The sequence below is a fragment of the Dasypus novemcinctus genome, chromosome 3 (genome assembly GCF_030445035.2).
Source record: "Dasypus novemcinctus isolate mDasNov1 chromosome 3, mDasNov1.1.hap2, whole genome shotgun sequence".
Lineage (NCBI taxonomy): Eukaryota > Metazoa > Chordata > Mammalia > Cingulata > Dasypodidae > Dasypus > Dasypus novemcinctus.
The window spans coordinates 126,540,425-126,563,951 of record NC_080675.1 but is presented as its reverse complement, the minus strand read 5'-3'; the positions used below and the strand labels follow the sequence as shown (position 1 = coordinate 126,563,951).

Here is a 23,527-nt window from a genome sequence, read left to right as displayed (position 1 = left end):
CAATTCTCATCCACCTCTTGGTTTAACATGCTCTTCAGTTCCTAGATGATTCTCTAGCATTCTGTCAATTGGCATTTACATACCTAGACTACCATTTTCATCCATATCCCCATTTATAAACTAGCTGTTACTATGAGTTACCATCCACTCTATATATTTCCACACTTTTAGTGTAAAGCTAATTAAAACTTGTACATACATTAAACATCAGTAGTCCAACTCAGTCCTCCTCTTATCTCCCTTAAGGATCCACCCCCCTACCACCAGGTCTTGAAGCTATTTTCCTATAATTTCTTCTAGAAGCTTTATGGTTATTACTTTTATTTTTAGGTTTTTGATCCATTTTCAGTTAAATGTTGGATATGGTGTGAGATAGGGGTCCTCTTTCTTTTTTTTTTTTGGCTGTGGATGTCCAGTTTATTCAACATCATTTGTTGAATGGACTGTTCTGCCTGAGCTGTGTGGGTTTGACAGACTAGTCAGAAATCACTTGACCATATATGTGAGGGTTTGTTTCTGAACCATCAATTTGGTTCCATTGGTGTATGTGTCGGTCTTTATGCCAGTACCATGCTGTTTTTACCACTATAGCTAGGTAATATAATTTAAAGTCTAGAGAATAGAGTTTGCTTTTCCTTTTTAAGATGTTTCTGCCTATTCAGGACCACTTACGCTTCCAAATAAATTTGATTATCGCGTTTTCAATTTTAAAAAAATTCTGGTGGATTTTTTATTGGGGTTGCATTGAATCTGTATATCAATTTCAGTAGAATCAACATCTTAATGATATTTAGTATTCCCATCCATAAGCATGGAATGTTCTTACAGTTATTTAGGCCATTTTTTATTTCTTTTAACATTGAGTTGCAGTTTCGGGAATACAGGTGCTTTTCATCATTGGTTAAGTTTATCCCTGACTATTTGAGTTTTATCTATCATATTTTATTTTCACCACTCTTATGACACTTTTAGTTACTTTCATTGATATAATCTTCATTTCTAGACTATGTTCTACGCTTCTCTCCTTTCTTTTCAGGCTCTAGCACATCCTTTAGAATTTCCTGAAAATCTGGTCTTTTGCTTAGAAATTCTCTCAGTTTCTGTTTATCTGTGAACATTCTAAATTCACACTCATTTTGAAAGACAGTCTTGCTGGACATAAGGTTCTTGGCTGGAAGTTTTTCTCTTGTAGTATCTTAAATATATCAGACCACTGTCTTCTTGCCTTCATGGTTTCTGGAGAGAAATCAGAACTTAATCTTATTGGGTATCCAGTATATGTTATGCATTGCTTTTTTCTTGTCATTCTCAGAATTCTCTCTTTGTCTGTGGCATTTGACATTCTGCTTAGTATGAGTCTCAGAGTTGGTCTATTCAGATTTTTTCGGATGGTGGTACATTGTGCTTCTTGGACATGAATATCTATGTCCTTCAATAGGGTTGGGAAATTTTCTACCATTATTTCTTCAAGTATTCCTTCTGCCCCTTTCCCCTCCTCTTCTCCTTCTGCGACACCCATGACATGTATGTTTGCATGTCTTTTGCTGACTTTAAGTTCCCTGAGACCTTGTTCAATTTTTCCATTCTTTTCTTCATCTATTACTTTGTGTGTTCCCTTTCAGAAGCCATTTCTTAAAGCTCACCAATCCTTTCTTCTGCCTCTTCAAATCTGCTATTATGTGATTCCAATGTTTTTTTAAAATTTCATTTATTGTGCCTTTCATTCCCATAAGATCTGCTATTTTTCTATGTATGCTTTCAAATTCTTCTTTGTGCTCATCCCATGTCTTCTTAATATCCTTAATCTCTTTAGCCATCTCATTTAATTTATTAAGGAGATTTATTTGAACATCTATGATTAGTTGTCTCAACTCCTTTATGTAATCTGGAGGCTTGTCTTATTCCTTTAAGTGGGCCATAGCTTCCTATTTCTTGGTGTGGATTATAATTTTTTATTGTTATCTTGGTACCTGGCTTACTAGAGTATTGATTCTGGATGTAGTTTTTCTCTTTTGTTTAGGGCTTCTTGCCATTTCTCCCTTGCTGGTTGTGCAGTAGGAACCAAGGATGTATTTGGCACTATAAGCTGTGGAGGATCAAGCTGCCCTCATTACCCCAGGGACCAGTGAAGCTTCTCCCAAATTTCTCCTTGGCCAGGGATAGGCATAGAGTCACAGCTGTGTGGAATGATCCAAGTCATGCAGGCCTAGACTCTAGTTGCCCAGAGAGCCTGATGAAGCTTCACATCTCTTTCTCCCTTGCCTGGGTGGGGATGGAGTTGCAGGTGTGGGCAGCAGTCTCTTCAGCATGGATCCAAGATAACTGTGGTTGCCCCATTTGACTTTTGATTATTATGTCTGTGCCAGCCAAATGTATCTGCAGTTACCTGGATAGGCTGGTGTGGGCCTGCCCGCCTCCTCTCTGCAAGAAGTGAGACTGATGCCTAGGCTGGGGCTGCAGGCTGATCTGGGTGAAAAAAACTGGTTCCTACCATCACTGCGATTTCAGTCAGCCTGGCTTACCCTCTTGTTGACGGCAGAGTCAAAATGGCAGCTACCGGCCTATTTCTGACCTGGACAAGTAAAAACGTTAACTGTTCTTAGGGTTATACTCTAGCCTGCCAGATTCACCAATCAGTAGCTGAAATACATGGCCAATCATCTCTTCCTCCCCTGTTTTTGGGAAATGAAGCTTTCAATTCCAGCCACAGAATAGCTCCTGGGGCAGCTTCTGCTGCCAAAGTAGGATGATCACCAGCCTCCATGGCTTGGCCAGAATTTCCCAGATAAACTGGCTCATGTCCTCCCAGCTTCCTTCCTGCCGGAGAAGTGGTTGGGCCCTAGGATAGAGCTGCAATCTGATCTGGATGGAAGGAAACTGGTCCATAGCAGCACTATGATTTTCAGTCTGATCCACTTCCCCTCGTGCTAGGCGTGGAGTTAAGATGACGGCTACAAGCCTCTTTCTGGCTTGGACAGGTTCAAACTTTAGCTCTTCTCATGATTATACTTTAGTGCACTGAATTTACTCATCAATAGTTGAAGTTGGTGCCCAACCGTCCATTCTTCCCCCATTTTTGGGAAATAGAGCTTTCAATTCCAGCCATGGAATAGCTCCTGACATGGCTTGTACCTCCAGTGGAGGATGTGCACCAGCCTCAATGGCGTGGAGCTCTCTATTTGAGAGTCTTCTCTGCATATGGGCAGTCTCCTCCTTCCATTCCTTCAAATATATTGCAGGATGCTCTTTTGGTCTACTGAAGCCTCCAAACAGGTGTTTCAGCTAGCACCAGATAGCTCTCAGTGTTTACTAACTGTCCTGTGGCAGGAGCTGACTCTAGGAGCTCTTTACTCTGCTGCCATCTTGTTGATTCTTCTATCATGTGGTTTTGATTACTGTGACTTCGTAGTAAGATTTTAGATCAGGAAGTATCAGTTCTCCAGCTTCATTCTTCTTTTCAAGATGGTTTCAGCTATTTGAGGTCCCTTACCCTTCCATATAAATTTGATGATTGGCTTTTCCATTTCTGCAAAGAAGGTTCTTAAAATTTTTATTGTGATTACATTGAATCTATAAATCACTTTGAGTAAGATTGACAACAATATTTAGTCTTCTAGTCCATGAATATGGACTATATATAGAAACACTGCTGATTTTTTGGTGTTTATCCTGTAGCCTGCCACTTTGCTGAATTCATTTATTCAAACAATTCATTTAAGAAATCAAAGTGCCTTGTTGTGGATTTTTTTCAGGATTCTCAGTATATAAGATCATTTCACCTGCAAAGAGAAATTTTTACTTCTTCCTTTCTGATTTAGATACCTTTTATATCTTTTTTTCTTGCCTAATTGCTCTGGCAAGAACTTCCAGTACAATGTTGAATAACATTGTGGCAGTGACCATCCTTGTCTTGCTCCTGATCTTAGAGGGAATATTTTCAGTCTTTCAGAATTAACTAGGATGCTATCTGTGCTTTTTCATAGACACCTTTCATCATGTTAAGGAAACTTCCTTCTAGTCATAGTGTCTTAAGTGTTTTTATCATGAGGTAGTGCTAAAATTTGTCAGATACCTTTTCTGCATCAATTGAGATGATTATGTGTTTTATTTTCCTTTATTCTGTTAATGTGGTGTATTACATTAATTGATTTTCTTGTGTTAAACCACACTTGCACACTAGGGATAAACCCCACTTGATCATGGTGTATAATTCTTTTAATGTATTGTTGGATTCAGCTTGTTAGTATTTTGTTGAAGATTTTTGTATCTCTATTCATAAGAGATAGTGGTCTGTAACTTTCTTTTCTTGCCTTATCTGCCTTTAGATTGAGGATGATGTTGGCCTGTAGAATGAATTAGTAACTGTTCCCTCCTTTTTAAGTTTTTTGGAGAAGGTTGAGCAGAATTGGAGTTATGTCTTCTTGGAAAGTTTGATAAAATTTCTCTGTGAAACCATGTGGTCCTGGACTTTTCATTGTTGGGAGATTTTTGATTACTGATTCAATCTCTTTACTAGTAATTGGTTTGTTTAGATCTTCTATTTCTTCTTGAGTCAGTGTAGGTACTTTGTGTATTTCTAAGAATTTTTCCATTTCATCTGGGTTATCTAATTTATTGGTGTGCAGTTATTCATAGCATTCCCATATAGTCCTTTTTATTTCAGTGATGTCAGTAGTAATTTCCCCCTTTTCATTGCTGATTTTTGTTATTTGTATTCTTTCTCTTCTTTGTCAGTCTAGCTAAATGTCAATTTTATTTATCTTTTCAATGAAACAACTTTTGATTTTGTTGATTCTATTGTTTTTTATTGTTGTTATTGTTGTTCTCTTTTCTTCATCTCTGCTCTAATCTTAGTTATTTCCTTTCTTCTGCTTGCATTGGGCTTCATTTTTTCTTCTTTTTACAGTTCTTCCAGTTTTGATGTTACTGCTCTGATTTCTCTCATTTGAAGTCTTTCATCTTTTTTAATGTAAGCTTTTACTGCTACAAATTTGTCTGTCAGCACTGCCTTTGCTGCATCCCCTAAGTTTTTTGTATGTTTATTTTCATTTTTGCTCCCTCAAGATATTTCTTAGTTTTACTTGTGATTTTCTTTTTAACCCATTGGTTGCATTTATGAGTATGTTGTTTAATTTCCGCATATTAGTAAATTTTCCATTTCTATCTCTATTTGTTTCTAGCTTCATTCCATTGTAGTTGGAGAAGATATATTATATGATTTCAGAATTTTTTTTAAATTTATTGAAACTTGTTTTGTGACCTAAGATATGGTGTATCCTGGAGAATGATCCATGTGCACTCAAGAAGAATTTGTATTCTCTTGTTGTTGGATGAAATGTTCTCCATATGTCTGTTAGGTCTAATTGATTTAGAGTATAGTTCAAATCATGTATTTCCCTATGATTTTCTGACTAGATTTTATATCAATTATTAAAAGTAGTGTATTAAAGTCTGCTACTATTAATCTTCAATTTTCCCCGTCAAATCTGTCAGTATTTGCTTCATATATTTTGGGTCTCTGCTATTAAGTTCATATATATTTATATCTGTTTTGTCTTATTGTTAATTTGGCCCCTTTATCAGTATATAATGACCATCTTTTTCCCTCATAACTGTTTTATACTTAAAACCTATTTTATCTGATATTAGATAGCTACTCCAGCTCTCTCTCTCTCTTTTTTTTTTTTTTTTTTTACTACTTGCATGATATATTTTTCCATCCTTTCACTGTCAACCTTGTATCTTTGAATTTAAGGTAAGTCTCTTGCAGACAGCGTATTTGTCTCATACCTTTTTTGTCCCTCAATCTTCCATTAATGCCAACTTTTATGTTTATTTGCTTTTTTTGCTCTGTGCCATATTGAATGCCTTCTCTGTTCTATCTAGATATATTTTTCATATATTTTCTTTGTAGTTAACATGTTGTTTAACATCTTAAATATGTAACCATCATATTTGATTTGATACCAACCTGATTTCAATAGCATACACATATTTTTCCTATACCCTTCCATCTCCCTACCTTTTTTAATACTTATTACCACTTCTGTATTTGTACATTGTATATCCAAAACCATCTATTTATGTATTTGCACTTTAGAACCTGTAGGACGTAGGAAGTGGAATTACATACCAAACCATATAATGCAATAATACTGGTATTTATAATTACCCAAATCATTACCTTTACTGGAGGTCTTAATTTCTTTATGCTGCTTTTAACTGCTGTCTAGTGTCCTTTCCTTTCAGACTGAAGAACTCCCTTTAGCCTTGCTTATGTATGGCAGATCTAGTGGTGATGAACTCCCTCAACCTTTGTTTATCTAAAAATGTCTTACTCTCTCCCTCATTTTTGAAAGAAAATCTCACTGGATATAAAATTTTAGGTTAGCAGTTGTTTTCTTTCATCATGCAGTATTTCAGTCAACTGCCTTCTTGCCTCCATGGTTTCTGAAGAGAAACCAGCACTCTAATTGGTCTCCCTTGTACGTAACATGTTGCTTTTCTCGTGCAGCTTTCAGAAGGCTTTCCTTGTTCTTTGCCTTTGATAGTGTGATCAATATATGGCAGTGTGTCTTTTTCTTCATGTTAATCCTGTTTGGTTCTCTGGGTTTCTTGGATGTGTATATTCACTTCTTTTATTGAGTTTGGAAAGTTTCCTGTCATTATTTCTTTTAATATTCCTTCTACCCCTTTCTCTCTTTCATTTATTTTGGGACTCCAGTACTGCCTATATTGGTATGCTTGATGGTGTCCCAAAGGTATCTTAGGATATTTTTGCTTTTTATAGTTCTTTTTTCTTTCTGATACTCAGCCTGGATCATTTCACTTGTCTTTGAGTTTACTGATTCTTTCTTCTGCTACCTCAATCTGTTTTTGAAACCCTCTGGGGAGTTTTTAATTTCATTTATTGTGGTCTTCAATTCAACTACATTAGTTCTGTTTGGTTTCTTATTTAAATTTCTGTCTCTTTACTAAGATTCTCATCTTGCTCAATTTTTGTTGTCCCGATTTACTTTAATTCTTCCTCTGTATTTTCCTTTACCTCCTAGAGTATTTTTAAGATATATATATATATATATTTTAAGGCTTTGTTTGGTAAATTCACTTTCTGGTCTTTTTCTTGGGTGTTTTCTGCATTTTTATCCTCTTCCTTTGGATGGGCAATTATTTCCTGTTTGTTTGTCTTATACTCTGTTGCACACTATACATTTTAATAGTTTAGAATGTTAGACCTGGGATTTATTACTTGAGATGTCTATTTCTTAATTTTGTAACCAGTTGATGATAGGTCAGAGGTTTTCTTGAGCTCCAGCCATCCTATGAGGAAGGACTGCCCAAGGCAAATGCAGTGTGCAGGGTGCTCACTGGCTTTTCTGCCCCTCCTTCTTGTCCTGGACTTGTGCTTATTAGTTCTTTACAGGAGTTTGGTTGGCCCTTTTATTTCCCAGGAGATAGATCCCCCTTGCCCAGGTGTTTAAAGTTGGCAAGCCTTTGCCCAGGGCTATCAGCCTCTATAGTTTCTTTGGTTGTCTCAACCTGCTTTTGCCTGGAAGGCAAATTCTGGGAGGGGTATGCTGAAGAGGACTTTCCAAGACAGTCTTTCCCACCTAAAATAGGGCTAGGGACCCAGGAAGGCATCAGAGACTGGCTCCAAAATGCCCTGGGGAGGAGTCAAAAAGGGTGCCTGGAGCTTCTTCCCTGGCTCCCCAAAGCTGAACTTTCTTGACCTGTCTGGCAGATGGCAGCCCTTATACTTGTGCCCCACTGCCATGAGTAGACCATCCTTAAGACTCCTCCACAGTGACCTTTGTGTGGGGCAAGTTGGAGCAATGGTCGTCCTCAGAACCAGGCAATTCAAAGACACTTTTCAAAAGCCATGATCGGCTATTGGCTGTGGCTATTCCTAGTCTTAGGGAAGAGGATTTTTATGTCCCTTTCTGTCATTAAAGAGATAGCCAGGGGCTGGACCTCAAGGCAGCCTGCTGTGAAGAGTTGGGGATGGACACTGAGAAAGCAGTTTACTAGTCTTTACTGTAATTTACCAGCCTCTTCTTTCTGTTCTTCCTAAATCCTAGACAGTATTCTACTGGCCTCTGGATTTTCAAAATAGTTGCTTCAGACCATTCCTACCTGTTAAATAGTTGTTCTGGTGGAAGGACTGAATCCTGGAGCTACCTACTCTTGCCATTGTCCCATAATGAAAGGTTTCTTTTGTATTCCTTACCTTATTCTAGATTTTCTAATGCACACTGGGAAGTTTACTTTTAGTTCATCTTAGAATTCTCCCTTTTTTGACTGTCTACAATTTATCAATATATGGGGAGCTGTTTATTTTCTCCTTTAGAATCTATCTTTTCTTTTAGTATCTTTTCAAACTTCTGAACAGCAAAAGTAATGCTTTTCAGTATACCTCATGGGATTAGGATCCTTATGAGGAAAGTCAAATAACTTTTGCAAAACCTGAATTATATGAAGAGTGCAAATTAATTTCTGATACCTTCTTAGAACTCATTCATCACCTATACTTCCTTTCAGTGATGAAGAGAGGCTTTCAGATAAGGTGTTTCTGAGTCCCTTTGTCTTGAATAATTATCCTTATGGTTTAATATAGAAAGCTGTGTTTGATATTGCTGATTTAACCACTTTACCTCTTCCAACCAGAACTTCTCTTCTTTAACAAATAGGTAAAGGTATGAAAATAACAAGTAATGTATCCCTAAATTATTTTCAACAAGATTACTCTTAATTTACTCAGTAATGCTCAGAGACCAATGTTATGAAAATAATTCTGATTTGAAGTAAACAAGAAAAATACCTGCTTATCTACTCTCCACCTCTCTTCTCTTGAAACACTGCTTCCCAAGGAAATTGTACTCTAAAGGAGTAGGCTAAATCGCCTCCATAAAGAACTCTAGGAGAACTTCTCGTCAGTAACTCTGAGAGCTATCCTGGTTGGGAGTGAGGAAATACAGCAGAAAGAGAGGAAACAGTTGCTTCATTCCCCTTCCTTCCTTTCCCACTTCCCAGGCTATACATTTTCTCTGTCATCCTCTCTCCTCCTGATATGTGTGTCTCAGCTATAGAGTTTATGTAATTTGATTAGTGCTGGTTTTTATACCAGGGTTGACTAATATGAAATGACTTCTTGGGCCCCCATCCTTATATATGGAAGCAATATAAAGAGTTGGGACTCCTCTGCTTCTGTTAAGAGATTTGAACTAAGAAGGGAAGTACAATTCCACAGGAGTAGCACACCACTTGTTTTTTGTTTTTTTTTTTTTTAAAGATTTATTTATTTATTTAATTTCCCCCCCCTCCCCTGGTTGTCTGTTCTTGGTGTCCATTTGCTGCGTCTTGTTTCTTTGTCCGCTTCTGTTGTCATCAGCGGCACGGGAAGTGTGGGCGGCGCCATTCCTGGGCAGGCTGCTCTTTCTTTTCACGCTGGGCGGCTCTCCTCACGGGCGCACTCCTTGCGCGTGGGGCTCCCCCACGCGGGGGACACCCCTGTGTAGCAGGGCACTCCTTGCGCGCATCAGCACTGCGCATGGCCAGCTCCACACGGGTCAAGGAGGCCCGGGGTTTGAACCGCGGACCTCCCATATGGTAGACGGACGCCCTAACCACTGGGCCAAAGTCCGTTTCCCAGCACACCACTTTTTAACTCTGTCCCTTTATTCAAGAAACAATACATGACTGGGGAACTAAAACTAAGAAAGAGCCAGTTCTCAGAGCAGTCTTGGTGCTCATGCAACTAACCCTAGCTCAGACCATCCAACTTCTGGGCAGGTACTTTTCCACTACAATTATGCCTGTGGTTATTACATGGACTCCAACTTACTTTTGAATGATTCAAACTGTACTGAAAATCATATTTTCCCTATTGATTGGTAAAGAGAGAGGCTGTTTAGGAAATTACCAGCATAAATGTGATTCTAAGGACAAAGGTATAACTTATATTTTAGGTTTGCTTTTAAAGAATTTTGTCCACTATAGGTAACATCCAGCAGATGCTTACCTTTGAACAGGAATCACCTTGTTTATTCTTAGGAAAAGCCACACTACAGCCTCAGCCCTTCTGGTCACCTTCCATTGAGCTCCTTTACCTGGCAATCACAGACACCCAAGCATCTCTCTGCAGCTGCCCTGACTTTCTCTGTCCCTCAGTCAAATCAGATATCACCATTGTAGGAAGAAACCAATCTTACTTCCTTCAGAAAGGGCCTCAGAAATTCTTGCTCTTTCCAGGGTAGTGACATAGCCACATACCCCTTTGGTATCTTTTCATATGTCATCATGAGTAGTTAGGTGATCTTGAACTCATAACTGGTAGATTTTACATCTCCAAGCTGCCCAGAAAATAATATTCCACATCAGATTACAACTACAAGAAGATGGCAAACCCATATAAATCCAGTGTTAACTGATCTTCCTGAACTTCACATTAAAAAAGTATTACTTAGTTATAAAGAAGCATTAGATACCTTATTCAATTCTGATTTTTTTTTTCATTTTCCAATCCAGGTTGAAGAAGACAAAGTAAGCCTGAAGTCTGATGCAGGATGTAGCTATTCAAATATAATCAAGAAATCCTGTCACTTGATTATCTCAGTAGATATTCTTAAATAAGGGGTAATATGTACACAGCTCTTTAGCTGGATAGGTTTTCCTAATAAGACATCTGTGTAGTGAGAAACCACTTTGTAAAGTAAATTTGGGATCTCTTCAAATGACACCCTCTTGGTTTACAGATTTGGTGTTCATTTAAAGTACTTTGGCTGATTATGAGTCCCTCCAAGTTAAAATGTATTGCTTTCTTTTGTGATCTGTTAATATTGCCTTAATATTTATTTCTACTTGAATTTAATATTGGTTTTTTTTTTCTCTCAAGCCTGTACAATTTTTTTTTAAGTTGATATCATGATGACTTCTTAAGATTGTCATGGGATTGTCAAACAGGGAAGTGAGCAATTCTTGGCCACCATATTGAACTAATAGATTTGAACTCAGGCTTTGACTTCTTTTCTGCATCTCATTTCACAAGTCTGAGCTTTTACTATTGCCTGACCTCTGCAAAGTGTTGCATAAAATGGGATTAAGATTCTTTATTTGAGTTTTATCTAGTGCTATAGTGTTTTATTCTGCTTTAGCTGACCAACATTTCAAATGGTTTTATCTTTTTATTAATGAATGTCCCATAGATATCTCCAAAAAGCCCATGCATATGATGGATGGGATCTATTTTTAAACCATTCATAAGTGATTGTTTTGAAAACAGTACTTGGAACTGCAGATTTTATTCACACTGTAAATGATGTGGATTTTTAACATGTGCTTTATTTGTACTAGAATAGTGGAAGTGAACGGAGATTTTTTTCCAGTGGCCATTCTCTTGGTGGTGGGTGGGTATTTCTTGGAGTTGTTTGTTGCTGAGGCCTACTCACCTTCAACAGTTAATGTCCCTTTCTGCAAATTATGAGAAAGGGAAGGAAGGGAATTTTAAAGGATGACTAAAAACAAGATAGAGAATAGAAGGGAGCAATGGGAGAGCATTATAACCGAGAACAGGTGACCCTGTCACTGCAAGTTTTTGGATAGTAAGTCTTTGTATGGGTCTGCTTCATGTAATTATGTGGGTTTCCTCCTAGGGTGTTCTTGAATTTGGCTTAAAAACTACTGATTTCAAATTGCCTTGGACTAAGCCATTCATTTTTTTAGGATCTAAAAGAGTTACAATTTTAGTTAAAACACCATAATCAAACACATTCATGCAAAGGATCTGTCTAGCTACCAAAGATATTGCAAAGCTATTTAGAAGACTGGCCTTTCAGTTGTCAATTCTTTGAGGTGTGTGATGAGTAAACAGAACAGCCTTACATCTTTCAGGAGAGGAACTGTCAAGTGGAGTTTGGCTTTTTTGTCCCTATCCCCAAATGTTGACTATGTCAGAATTCATGAAAGAGGAAATAAACAGTTGGTTTTAAGTCGTAAGAATGAACTAGCAAAGATTTGTACTCTTATTGATGTCAAAAGTATCTTTCTGCTAAGTTCTAAAACATACTTTAGTAACTACTGAAATTATCCAAGAACTTTGTGATGAACTACAAATGGAGTTTAGTATTGATAAATAAAAGACGATATCTATGGTGAAAGGACAACTCACTGTGATAAATGGGCTCACCAGCAGTAAATATCAAATTATTGACTATCTAAGGACAAGGGGGAAAAAAAACCTGATTATAGCTAACCTCTACAGGTGAGAAGAATTAGCCATAAAAGCAGTTCAAGAAAAGTACAAAGAAAAATGTAAGGAGAATTCACTTAAAAATATACCAAAATATATAGCAACAGTCTGTTGACAAATACATTTGTGGCACTAGACTAATGGATTTCTTTGGCCATGCCTAGGTTCACCCTTATCCATAGGCTTCGAGCGAGCTTCTTGGGCTTCCCACATTTCCACTCAATGAGACCTAATGCAGATTTCGCTTCTGGGCCACCCTATTGCAGGGAAGTTCTTCTCTGCACTCCCAAAAGCCATGCCACTCTTGGAATGTTAACTCGAATACTCCTGCTAGTCACTTTTCCCTGTACTTCAGTTAGAGCACAAGTTGGATGAGGGTATATTAAAAGTGCCTTCAGTTTTATACCCTTCACCCAGCCCAGCACACCAGCACAGAGTCCTACCCATAATGAGTACTAGATCAATATTTGTTGATTCCATCATTTTTGAAATGATTCATTAGAGAAGTCTTGGTCACACATCATGTCTCAGTTTAATGATGAAACATCACAGAAAACACCCAAAAGAACAATTGCAAGGATTAACCTATCAGATTTTTTTTTTTAAAGTGGAATGGCAGTAATTAACTTCTCCCACATCTCTCTGTTGTTCCCAGTTGGTAGAAAGAAGGTCTATCTTCTACAGTATGTTTAACTGGATGCTCTATAAACTACCCAGTAAAAATAACAAATCTTGTACCATTTCAGATTGGGAAGTTAAAAAGGGAAATCAGAGGCAGTGCCAAAAAGGAAGCTGCATGGTACCTGCTAGTGTTAGTTTAGTGAAGATCATGAGGCTAAAACTGCATCTAATTTTTTTACTTTCTTGAGAGGTTTGGGATAATTCATCCTGGGATTATTGCCACTAAAAATGGCTGTAGACATTTCCATTATTGTTCTAATATCAAGTCCTCTTTCTCTTTAAGACAGGATCTTCTAAATATTTGGTACTTGATAAGTATTTGTTGGAGGAATGAATAAATGAAAGTTTTAAATTATGAAAGAAAATTTCATAGAATGACAAATGGAATGCATTTGCCCAAAGGCTGTTAGAAATTTAGCTGTATGATTAATTCTGTCTTTCAAATACCAATGTAAATGTCGCTAGAAATTAACAAATAAGATATATAGAGGTAAAAATCATTAAACTAGGCCAGGAAATCATAACCAATAAAATAGTGTTCTGCAACTTCGATGCATTTAACTATCCCACTTACACATTTCACAAAAATCTATGGATTTTTAAATAATTGGTAAATAGGACCTACACTAAGGGAAATTAAATTAAAGGAAGTTATACATCAATAACTATGTAGACTGTCCAATTTAAAGGCCTGAGTATTTTTTCCCTGTGTAGTTATCCTCCTTGCAAGTCATGGAATAACCTACACCACTATTTTACAGATATTCATCTTTGGTCTCAACTAGGCTTAAACAAGAAACTGAACAGATAGATAGATAACAAAAGATATTTTTAAATGGCTTTTAAAGATAATTTAAAGTATATATCCTCTTGGATCAGTAGGACATCTAGCATGGTACCTCTGCTTCATTCATTTGTTCATTAATTCATTCCACAAATCCTTAGAGACTACCTTCTATGGCTCAGACACTGGTTATATGAGGGGCTCAAGTTAGTGAATGCAGTAGATATGATCGCTACCTTTTTTTTCCCCCAGAAAATTCAAGTGTTCAAAATTGAAGTTTGGTTCACTCATTTAAAATGAGTATTTCAGATAGTTTTTTGTGTTGTTGTTCACATTTTGTTCCCAAAGGTTTTATTGAAGCAGTGAGTTCAAGCTTGATTTTCACTTCCATAGAAGTACCCTGTTCTCCTTGGTAAACTGTGTGGAGAAAGATTTCGACCAGAATTATGTTACTAGTCTCCTTAAAAGCATGTAGATGCGGCCCCAGGTTATGATTACCACAGCTGTGTACACCCTGTTTAAACAAGAGGCGGAATGGGGAAGGCGTGAGCACTGCTCGGGCAGCTCTGGGTCTCAGGCCGGCGGTGCTCCTTTTTGTCACTTAGTGAATGTGTGAAGTGACACAGCCTCCAGCCTTTGTGTTACCCTCTCATCTCCTGATGGAGGTTTAGTAACAGGGACCAGGCCCACCCTCCCGTGCCAACACGCATAGTATTTCATGCATGATTTATAAATACATAGTTAATTTACAGTTTATAAATAATATACTGTGTGTGTTATCAGAATGTGAAGAGACCGTGGTACCGTTTACAGGAGCAATTTCTAATAGATAAAGTTCCATGTACTCAAAGTTATATATATTTATAGTGTTTGGCTTCAGAGAAGCAAGTGGAACATAATTTTAATTATTGGAGTATTTCTTTGTTTTGTTTTCACTGTTTCTTTATGAAAACAGTCCACACTTGGCTGACAAAAGATTCCAGCATAAGTGCAACATGGAAATATGTTACTTATGGAGGTAACAATTGAAACTAAATATTACAACTTGTGGAAAAATATGGAACCCTGAATCTGTGATTCCCAAGCAAAATTGATGGGGGTGATGTCTTCCTAGAAAATTTTAGACTTCTGTAAATAGACGTAACATTCAAACCACCAACCCTCCTTATTATCATTTTCAGTATCATTTTCAGGATATGCATTCCACACGTCTATACTCTTTTAGGAGGTATTTTGTTTGTTTGTTCGCACTGTGGTTTTTATTTCATAAAGGGGACCAAAATATAAGCAAAGTGTTCATCAGCTGTGATTTCTGTGGTAAAAGGAACCGTTGTGTCAGTGTTGGGCTGGCCTTTCTAATTGACTAGCCTGATTGTCTTCTCTCTGTGTCCTGTTGCCGCTAATTGACTACATTGTTTTAGATTTATGCATTAAAAATAGGATTTCTACTTCTAAGGGATCACTTTGTTACTTTGTAGCTTTTAAGCTGATGCTGTGAACTTATTTTTCTTCTAAGATAAAGTCACATCTATAGATTTTTCAAACTAATTACATGTCTGCCAATAAATACTTAGAGGATACATTTTATTTCAATTTATTATTTGTATTTACATACTGTGTCCCTGGAAAGATCTGTGGAACTGAAAGAAAACATTTTAATGTTGTTTATTACTACTTTTTTTCATTGCTCTCTTTCTTTTCTTCTTATTTTTTTTTTTCCTCTTTCTCTCTTTTCTTTAATAGCTCCAGTCAGTCTGGTCAAGCATGACAGCAACTCAAACTCGGCAAACTTCCAAGATGCTGAGGACGTGCCTGACAGATGTGTCTTGGAAGAGTCTGAGAGTCCAGGTGAAAGCCATTTAAAAATAGTCAAGTATAAAATGATAAATTTGACACAGCTTTGGGGTCCTTGGAAGGGGGTGGGGGAGAGGACATTGTAATGCTGTTTTCTCTTAGCAGCTGCACTGTCAAATTAATGGTCACCTCCAGGGGTCACAGTGAGGAGCTGTTATCTTTTCCTCTTTCATCAAGAATTCAGTCCAAGAAGTACAAAGGCTTTATGACTGAGAAGGAAAGCTGACACTATTAGTTCATTATCATCAATTTTAGGCTAAACTGTTTAATAGAGGCAGATTCAGAACTGGAGAAATGGCAACATTTTTAATATTTCAAATAATGGGATCTAGCAAGAGTCAAGGGGAAATGGAGCTCACTGGAGAGAAAAGAAAATTGTCATCATTACAATTCTATTTGCCTTTCTAAATACAAATAGGGCTTGAGAGGGGATTGTAGCATGACAGTAATAGATGTTGTCAGCTGTTTAGAACAAAACAAAACAAAAGGAAAAGGTAACCCTTCTTCACACAATAAAATTCACTATGTTGAAGCTACTTACATTTATATTCCCTTTGTAGGAAAAATACACAGAGATGTGTTAGAAGGATCCAGTCAGAAACACTTAAGCATGGGATTTTGTTTCTATTTTTGCATTATTTTGAGGCATAGCTAGTCATAGCAACCAATTAATTTAAAAATACTATAAAAATTGGATGTCTTTCCTAAATCACTACAAAGCCATAGGAGGCTAGAAGGCACTTTATTACCATGAGTGGAAGAGTTAAATGTCACCCCACCCCAGTTCTCCCACTTGATATTTTTCTTTCCTATTTTATCTGGCCACTGTGTACCCTCTTCCCTCTCCCATCTTTGTGTGCTGATCCATGTATCATATTTTTGATTCATCCTCTCTGTGGCCTGTCAGCTTAGTTAAGAGATTTCCAAATCTTGTAGCCTCTGCTGACAGGGGGCAGCTGCAAACAGTCCCCTGATCCTTCCCCTAGGAGAGCTGCTGAGATTTAATTTTCAGTGAAAGGTGCAGCCTGCAATCTATGTCAGGTCCCTTAAGTCATCTCGGAACCCCAGTAGGCCCAGTGGCGATGGAATTGTATTTCAGCCCCTCCACTACACCAAGATTCCTCCAAAGATGCGCTGCCACGGTGCACCCAATCTCAAGCACTCTTCCCTGTAGCATCCGTGGAAGGGGGAAATGGCATCTATAGTAATGATAGTAATATTCAGTCAGCAAGTTACTCCCTGCCCTCGCCACAATTTCTGAAGGAAAAAATGTAAATCATTCTCATTCTAAAGGGAAGGAAGTAGTGATAGCGTTACATTTCTAAAATAAAAATTATTTTTAAATCACTTTTAGTTTTGGCTAAAATTGACTAGTTTTGACTACATTTTTTTAAATGTCTTGATAAACAGTTTCCTATGAACCGTTTTGTCAGAAAGTTAAATCAGTAAGTCAAGTTGTTTTACCTAAGTATCCATTGTTTCTGGTAAGAATAGGTCTGACTTTCACCATTTCAAAAGTAGAATAAATTTCAGTCATCGCTGCATTCAAATATACCATATTCTATCTGATTGATATAAACAAAAGGAGATATCAAAAAAAAAGGTAAGTTAGCATTCATATATACCATATTCTATCTGATTGATATAAACAAAAGGAGATATCAAAAAAAAAAGGTAAGTTAGAAAATACAGGTGCTGCTCTGATATAAAATCTAAACTTAAAAAGTGAGTTCTGTTCTATACATCGGACATCATTAAATTGGTAATAAAGAATGAATTACTCTGGCTTTTTCCTCTGTCCATTCCTGCATTTTAAGACATCTTGCCTTATAGGCCTAGAAACCTCTTGAGAGTTCACTACTGGTCTCACTGCCTTCCACTGAGAATTTGTGGCTTGGTTGTCATGGAGACATCGTATTTCTCCAAGAATTGCTCATATTGATCCGTGGCCAGGCGTAAATGGCCAGGCGAGTGTGAGGAATAAAGGGGGCTGGGCAGGACTATAAAATGACCAGGGCTTGGGGGTTGGAAATAAGCTCATAGCAAACACTTAGGTAAAAAGAAAGAAGCAGTTTTATTTTGTTTCAGGATTTCTTTCTGCACTTTGGGCCATTGTCTTCTTTCACTATGAACTAAAAGAAACTTGTTAGTCACTTGTCATGTCAGATCTTTGGTGCTTGTCCTGACACAGCTGTCAGCCTTCCAGCTCTGTGCAGTTCAGGGACACACAACAAAGAGGCAGCGACATGAATTATTTATTGCTCCTTGTGTGGATAAAATTCTGTGATAAGAAATTAAGACACTTCTGACAAAGGTGCTTGTTTAGTAAGGAGGATTTTGATGAGAGAGTGCATTTCCTTGAAGTATGAGCGTTTGAGAGACAAAATTCTTGAAACAACATGGAAGAAGATAAGTTTTGTAATTCTTACATGAATTTGGTGACATAGAGAGACTGCCTTGAACTGTGAAAATATGATCCTCCACTTTTCAATGGCTAAAAATGAACTTCAGAATATCAAGTTATTCAAATGCAGGGGCTCCAAAACCATACACATTATTTTGGTGGTTCAAATGACCTCTACTATGTGTGGGTGGTGTTTCTCTGGAAAGTCTTAACCACCTTAGTTAGAGCTCTGGGAAGCTTTCTTGAGTTGCTTCAGTAGCTAAGTATATAATCATACTAATATATTTGGAAAAGAGTACATTTAAATCTGAATGCATCTTTCTTACCATCCTCACCTAGAATATTGCCACTCATTTAAAATTCCTTTGAATATTTCCAGCTACATGCAAAATTTTCCACTTACAAGTTGGATGTGGTCAGTCTTCAAGTTTTAATGGATATTGACCTTACTTTGTTTTATCCATGTAATTGCTAAATGACTAATATATTTATTATATCATTTTTAATGAGTTGACCAGTTTCTTGTACAGCCTATAGAAAATGAAAGCAAAAATCATTTTCCCATTCAAGCACATTTCAAAAATATTGACTCATATACATTGTTCTTTACAAATAAAGCCCTTCCTTTTGCAAATCCTATAAACATCATTTTACTTTGGCACTTACAGCTTCATATTGCTAATACCAACTCATTTACATATGTAGAGATCAAGAGAGACAGTGAAAAACAGAAAAATCTGAAATAAGTTTTTGAAAAAAGGCAAAGATACTATTTAAATGTTGATAGAGAATTTTAAAGTGTCGTTAATAAAACCAAAATTTTAGAATTTATATAAAATAGTCAGGTTGACTTCATGAACTGATTAGCTTTGAACACAATGACTTTTGAAGCCAGTATATAGCTTATTTTTACATTGCCATCACTGCTTCTTCAGCACTAAATTGACTGGGCTGACTCATTCGTAAATGGGCTGGAGTCTGCGTAGAGGTCACAGTTTAGATGCTGTGTGGTGTGGTTGCTCACCTGGTCTCTAGAGCCTCTACCTTATTCATCATGCTGTTGTGATCTCTTTATGGGTTCAAGCTGTATACCCAGGTGAGTGCCTCGATTCCATTAAGATTGGCAAAGCAACTTTTAGACCAGAGCATTTCTGTTACTTTGACCCTGCTAATGAACCTGGAGGTCGTGCCTGATAGGTGAAGATCTCCCAGCAGTGCCTTATCTTTGGAATAATTCATTAGCAAAGAGTTTTGACTCACAGGTGAATCCGAGATTGAAGTTTCTGGCTTGGATTCTGTAAAGTCTACTTGCTTCTTCACTGGCACTTAAACATTCCTGAAACCTTGGGAATAACTTTCATGTCTGGTAATAGAAGCAAGGAGACAACATCTTGAACTTGCAGCTCCCTTTTTGAGATTTTAGGGCCATTAGGCTCTTTAGGGCCTCGTCCCTTCTGAACCCGAAATATATCATAAAAGTGGTTCAATTTAGTTGTTGGCCCATTAACTGTTTTCTATACAGTGATTAAAGCTTCATCCCCATTCTCCAGAAAAATTGTCAGTTGCCTCTCAGTTTTGCACTTGCAATACAAAATTTAGTGTGACATTGAAAATTTTTCTGCAAGTGTTAATGAGAGTCCTTAAGCATTTATTACCTTACCGGCTTAGAAAATTAAGAATTTTATTTCCTAGTTCATAGGGACAGTAGACTCAAAAGGACCTTCAACTGAAAATAATAGTGACAAGAGCTAGGAAGTCCAAACAAATGTATTCAAATAAGAATTTTCATGTCATTCTGAAGGAGTTTATAATTAGTATGCATTGTGCCATTAATAGAACATTTCGGTGGTTTTTATATAGCACATTACGTGTGTAGATCTGTATACATCATTGTCAATCAATATACATTTGCATGAATCTGATGAACAAAACTAGCTTTCTCACAGAGTTTCCAAGGGATACTACATTGTGAAAACCAAGGTGGATTTTTTTCCTTACTATTCTGGCTCATGAATCAACAGCAAAAATCAGGTAACAGAAAGTAGGACAGATTCAGGACTGGAGTATAGGAGATGGCTGATGATGATGCATGAAGCTGAAAAAAATGTGGAATGTGTGAGCAACCCATCAGTCATAGCCATCAGGAACACACTGCTTATGGTTAGTACTAAAAAAAAGTGTTTGAGAAGAAGGAACACTTTCAGTAGTAAAAACATATAAGCTGATCTCCCTGTTAGGTTTAATAATATAATTTTTTTTATTTGCCCAGTGGGAAAAAATGTAAGCAAATCAACCTAATAATGTTTAAGAGTAGGCTAAGATTAAACATTTAATAAGTATATATTCTGCCTCATATACAGTACTGGTTTAATTAAACCCAAGAAACCATTTTTTGGAATTTTTGCCGGTAGAGTGGGAGTTAATATGCATGGTCACAGCGTTAGAATAAATGTGTTCAGAAATAGTTAACTAAGGCAAAGTGCTCAAATTACTTTGATCATCAAATTAAGTCATGTGATTTTTTAGCCTACGATACAAACATCCAAGTAGTCTGAGAAATAAATGCTCTTTTGAATCTGTAAGTCAAACCATATTTCTAACATCATAGGGTTCAGTGCTAAAACTGCAGTTGTGGATTATTCTAAGAACAATTTAGCTACTTGAAATTTTTGGAAATTTACTCTTTCAAAACAGATACATCTTGGTGAAACTTTTCATCATCCTTGAAAGTTTTTTTTAAAAATCTAGCTATATTAGTAATTTATGCAATTAAAATGTATTTAACTGGGACACTAGTGATTTATATGATAAGAATACCTTTATTATGTCATCATTTCATTTTGGGGTAATTAAGAAATATAAAAATAAAGGCAATTCTTCCCCCCCTCCCCCTTTCTCCCTTCCTTCCTTTCTTCTTTTTGTTCTTTCTTTATTTCACCATATAACCCAAATATCCATTTTCCTGCTAGGTGAGAAGACATATCATTCATGGATAGCAATGGTGTGCTCCTGCAAAGTGTGCTAAGTGGAATCTCATCTATAGAAATTGGATTTTGACAAATTAAGAAACCCAAAACATGGCATTTGTTTATCATTGGATATAAGGACTCTTATTATTCGTTAAGTATTAGGCTTCAATGAATTTGCTAATACTTTAACCAGAGTGTATTGAAATTGTAATTGCTGATTAAAAATACCCAAATTTATTTAAATCATTGTCTAACTCACTCTATATTCCCATTTCTTTTCTTTTAAGATTTCCAATAAGGAATGCCAGCTATCAGACACACATGTTTTCCTTTTTTAGATTTTCTTCCATCTTTTCAGTTCTGAATTATATAATCAGCAACATTTAAGCCAATTGTAACACATTTTTCATTGTTGATTCAATATATTTGATATAAAACTTTACCACATTGTTTGATCGGTTAGGTTCAGACATTTGTTTAAGTAGATACTTCAATTCTGATCAATCACTCTGCTGCAGTTAATCTCATTCTATGCATTATATGTTGTCAAAAAATAGCCAATCCCATTTAGTCATAAATTAGCCCAAGTAAGTGAGACACTATATAACAGGGACCAACCTTGTATGGTCTAGTTAATTTGGACTTCTAATGACATAGAGGCTAATGTCTCTAGCTAAATGTTGATCTTGTTGACCATAGAGAAGTGAACTAGGGAAGGAGAATCTATGACATCTCACAATTGATCCTTATAGTGTGTAAACTTTTGTAGTTCTCTTCCCAGAAAGAAACTTGACTAGCAGGAATTCTGAAACTAAAATATGTGAAGAAATATAAATAGAAGCAGACAGTACTCATTATTAAGGCCTTTAGTGATCTGGTTTATTTGCCATAATTTATATATACAATTCCTGGATTTATAGAAAATTATCGAAAATATTATTTATGTGCATGTATTATAAATATATATTATTTAGTCCTTAGAAAAATGGAACTGGTGTTATATACATGGTTCATATCTCATCTATCATCTCTCTATCTAAAATGGGGAAGTGAAAGCCACTTCAGCTCAACATTTTTTACACCAGCATCATACAATAGGCCCTGTGCTAGGACACAGTGGGTAGGGGAGATGGAGAGATTGAGAAGAGAACTATGTATTTTAAATAGCGTGACCTCTACCCTCAAGGAGCTTCTAATTAATGACTAACCTGAAATGAATATACCAGAATATAGACATGAAATGAGTGTGACTCCTTTAAAGTCAATTAAAATATATGTCCTTTACTTTCTAAAACTTTTAAGAGTTGTACTTCAGAAACTGTAACATTTTTTATATGAATAGTTATGGATAATTGTAATGCTTTGAAAATGGCCCTGTATACTCCCTCTCACCCTTTGGAGACAGCCAAAGCCACTTTGAATAAATTTCAAAATAAAGAAAGATAGCAAACCAGGCAATGGAATGGCATTTTCTAGCATGCTATGTATTGGTTCTAAAAGCCTTCACAAGAAGTGCTACCAACAACATTTTGAGTGACGGTAATATTAAATAAGTATGTCTTCTCAAAAGGGCAATTTTTATAGCTAAAACATATTTGGGTGTGCAAATTCTGGTATGTATATTAAAAATAAGTATCATTACTTTGTACCTACTTCCAACTATTTCCTTTTCAAAGAAGAATTAAAAATAAATTTTTAAAAGTTGCCATAATTAGTATTTTTCATATTTAGGGATACCAGTATTGAATCCCTGGTAAGTACTTTAGGATATCACTAACCGTAAGAAATTAGAACTGTCATAATCCTACAATTACTAAGGGGAGTATTTAAAAGATTTTTTGCATCATATTTTTTAGTAGGTAGAATTTTAAAATGAATTTTAAATGACTTTAATTAAAATCTTCTGTCATTATGAATTTTACAGACCAACACTATTAACTATCAAAACATAATCTCTAAAAATGAGTTTTAGAGGTTGATATCTACATAATGCTGTCCTAACATCCATATGCAAGTATGCTTATGACACAAATCTACTAGACTGTTTAGAAATGATTTCTCTTACTTATATTGACTTACATTCAACATGATTCAGTAATTTCTGTCATGAGGAGATTTAAAATAGCAGATTGCATGCAATTAAATGGATTAACCACAGGGTGATCCTAACCATTTGGTATCACAGTGAGAAACTCAAAATTGACTGCCTTTTGATTAGGTATGTGTCGTTAGCACTTCTAGCCTTGAACAAGTATAGGTATAGTAACTGTATTAGCAAGTGTCTTTGTATCCAGAGTCTTCCTTGTCTTTGTAATAAATAATTCATTGAATAACATTCTCTTGTGTTTCCTTTTTTTTTGTAATTATATTGGTGATTCTTATGATTATATATATTTCACCGTAAAGAAATACCATCTTTTCACATTTGCAGGTCTGGATTATATTATTCATTGTGAAAATACATGTTGGCTTTGTTGCAGTGGAAGTGCAACCTTCCATTATACTATATTGCAGTGGAAGGTTCAGGGTGGAGTGGAGGCCTCACTGCTCTGTCTCCCAGCAGTGTGTCCTTCCTGTGCTTTGCAGAGCCT

At 36.4% G+C, this 23,527-nt stretch overlaps 1 protein-coding gene across 1 annotated transcript in view; it reads left to right on the top strand.

Annotated features, from left to right (window-relative positions):
• Nucleotides 1-23,271, top strand: part of WDR72 (WD repeat domain 72) — a 248,867-nt gene extending 225,596 nt beyond the window's left edge. The window contains exons 21-22 of the mRNA XM_058294228.2: nucleotides 15,453-15,557; nucleotides 20,937-23,271. Of these exons, the coding sequence (XP_058150211.1) occupies nucleotides 15,453-15,557; nucleotides 20,937-20,992 (161 nt within the window). The 3' untranslated portion in view covers nucleotides 20,993-23,271. The remainder of the gene's footprint in view (nucleotides 1-15,452; nucleotides 15,558-20,936) is intronic.
• Nucleotides 23,272-23,527: the final 256 nt, after the last annotated feature.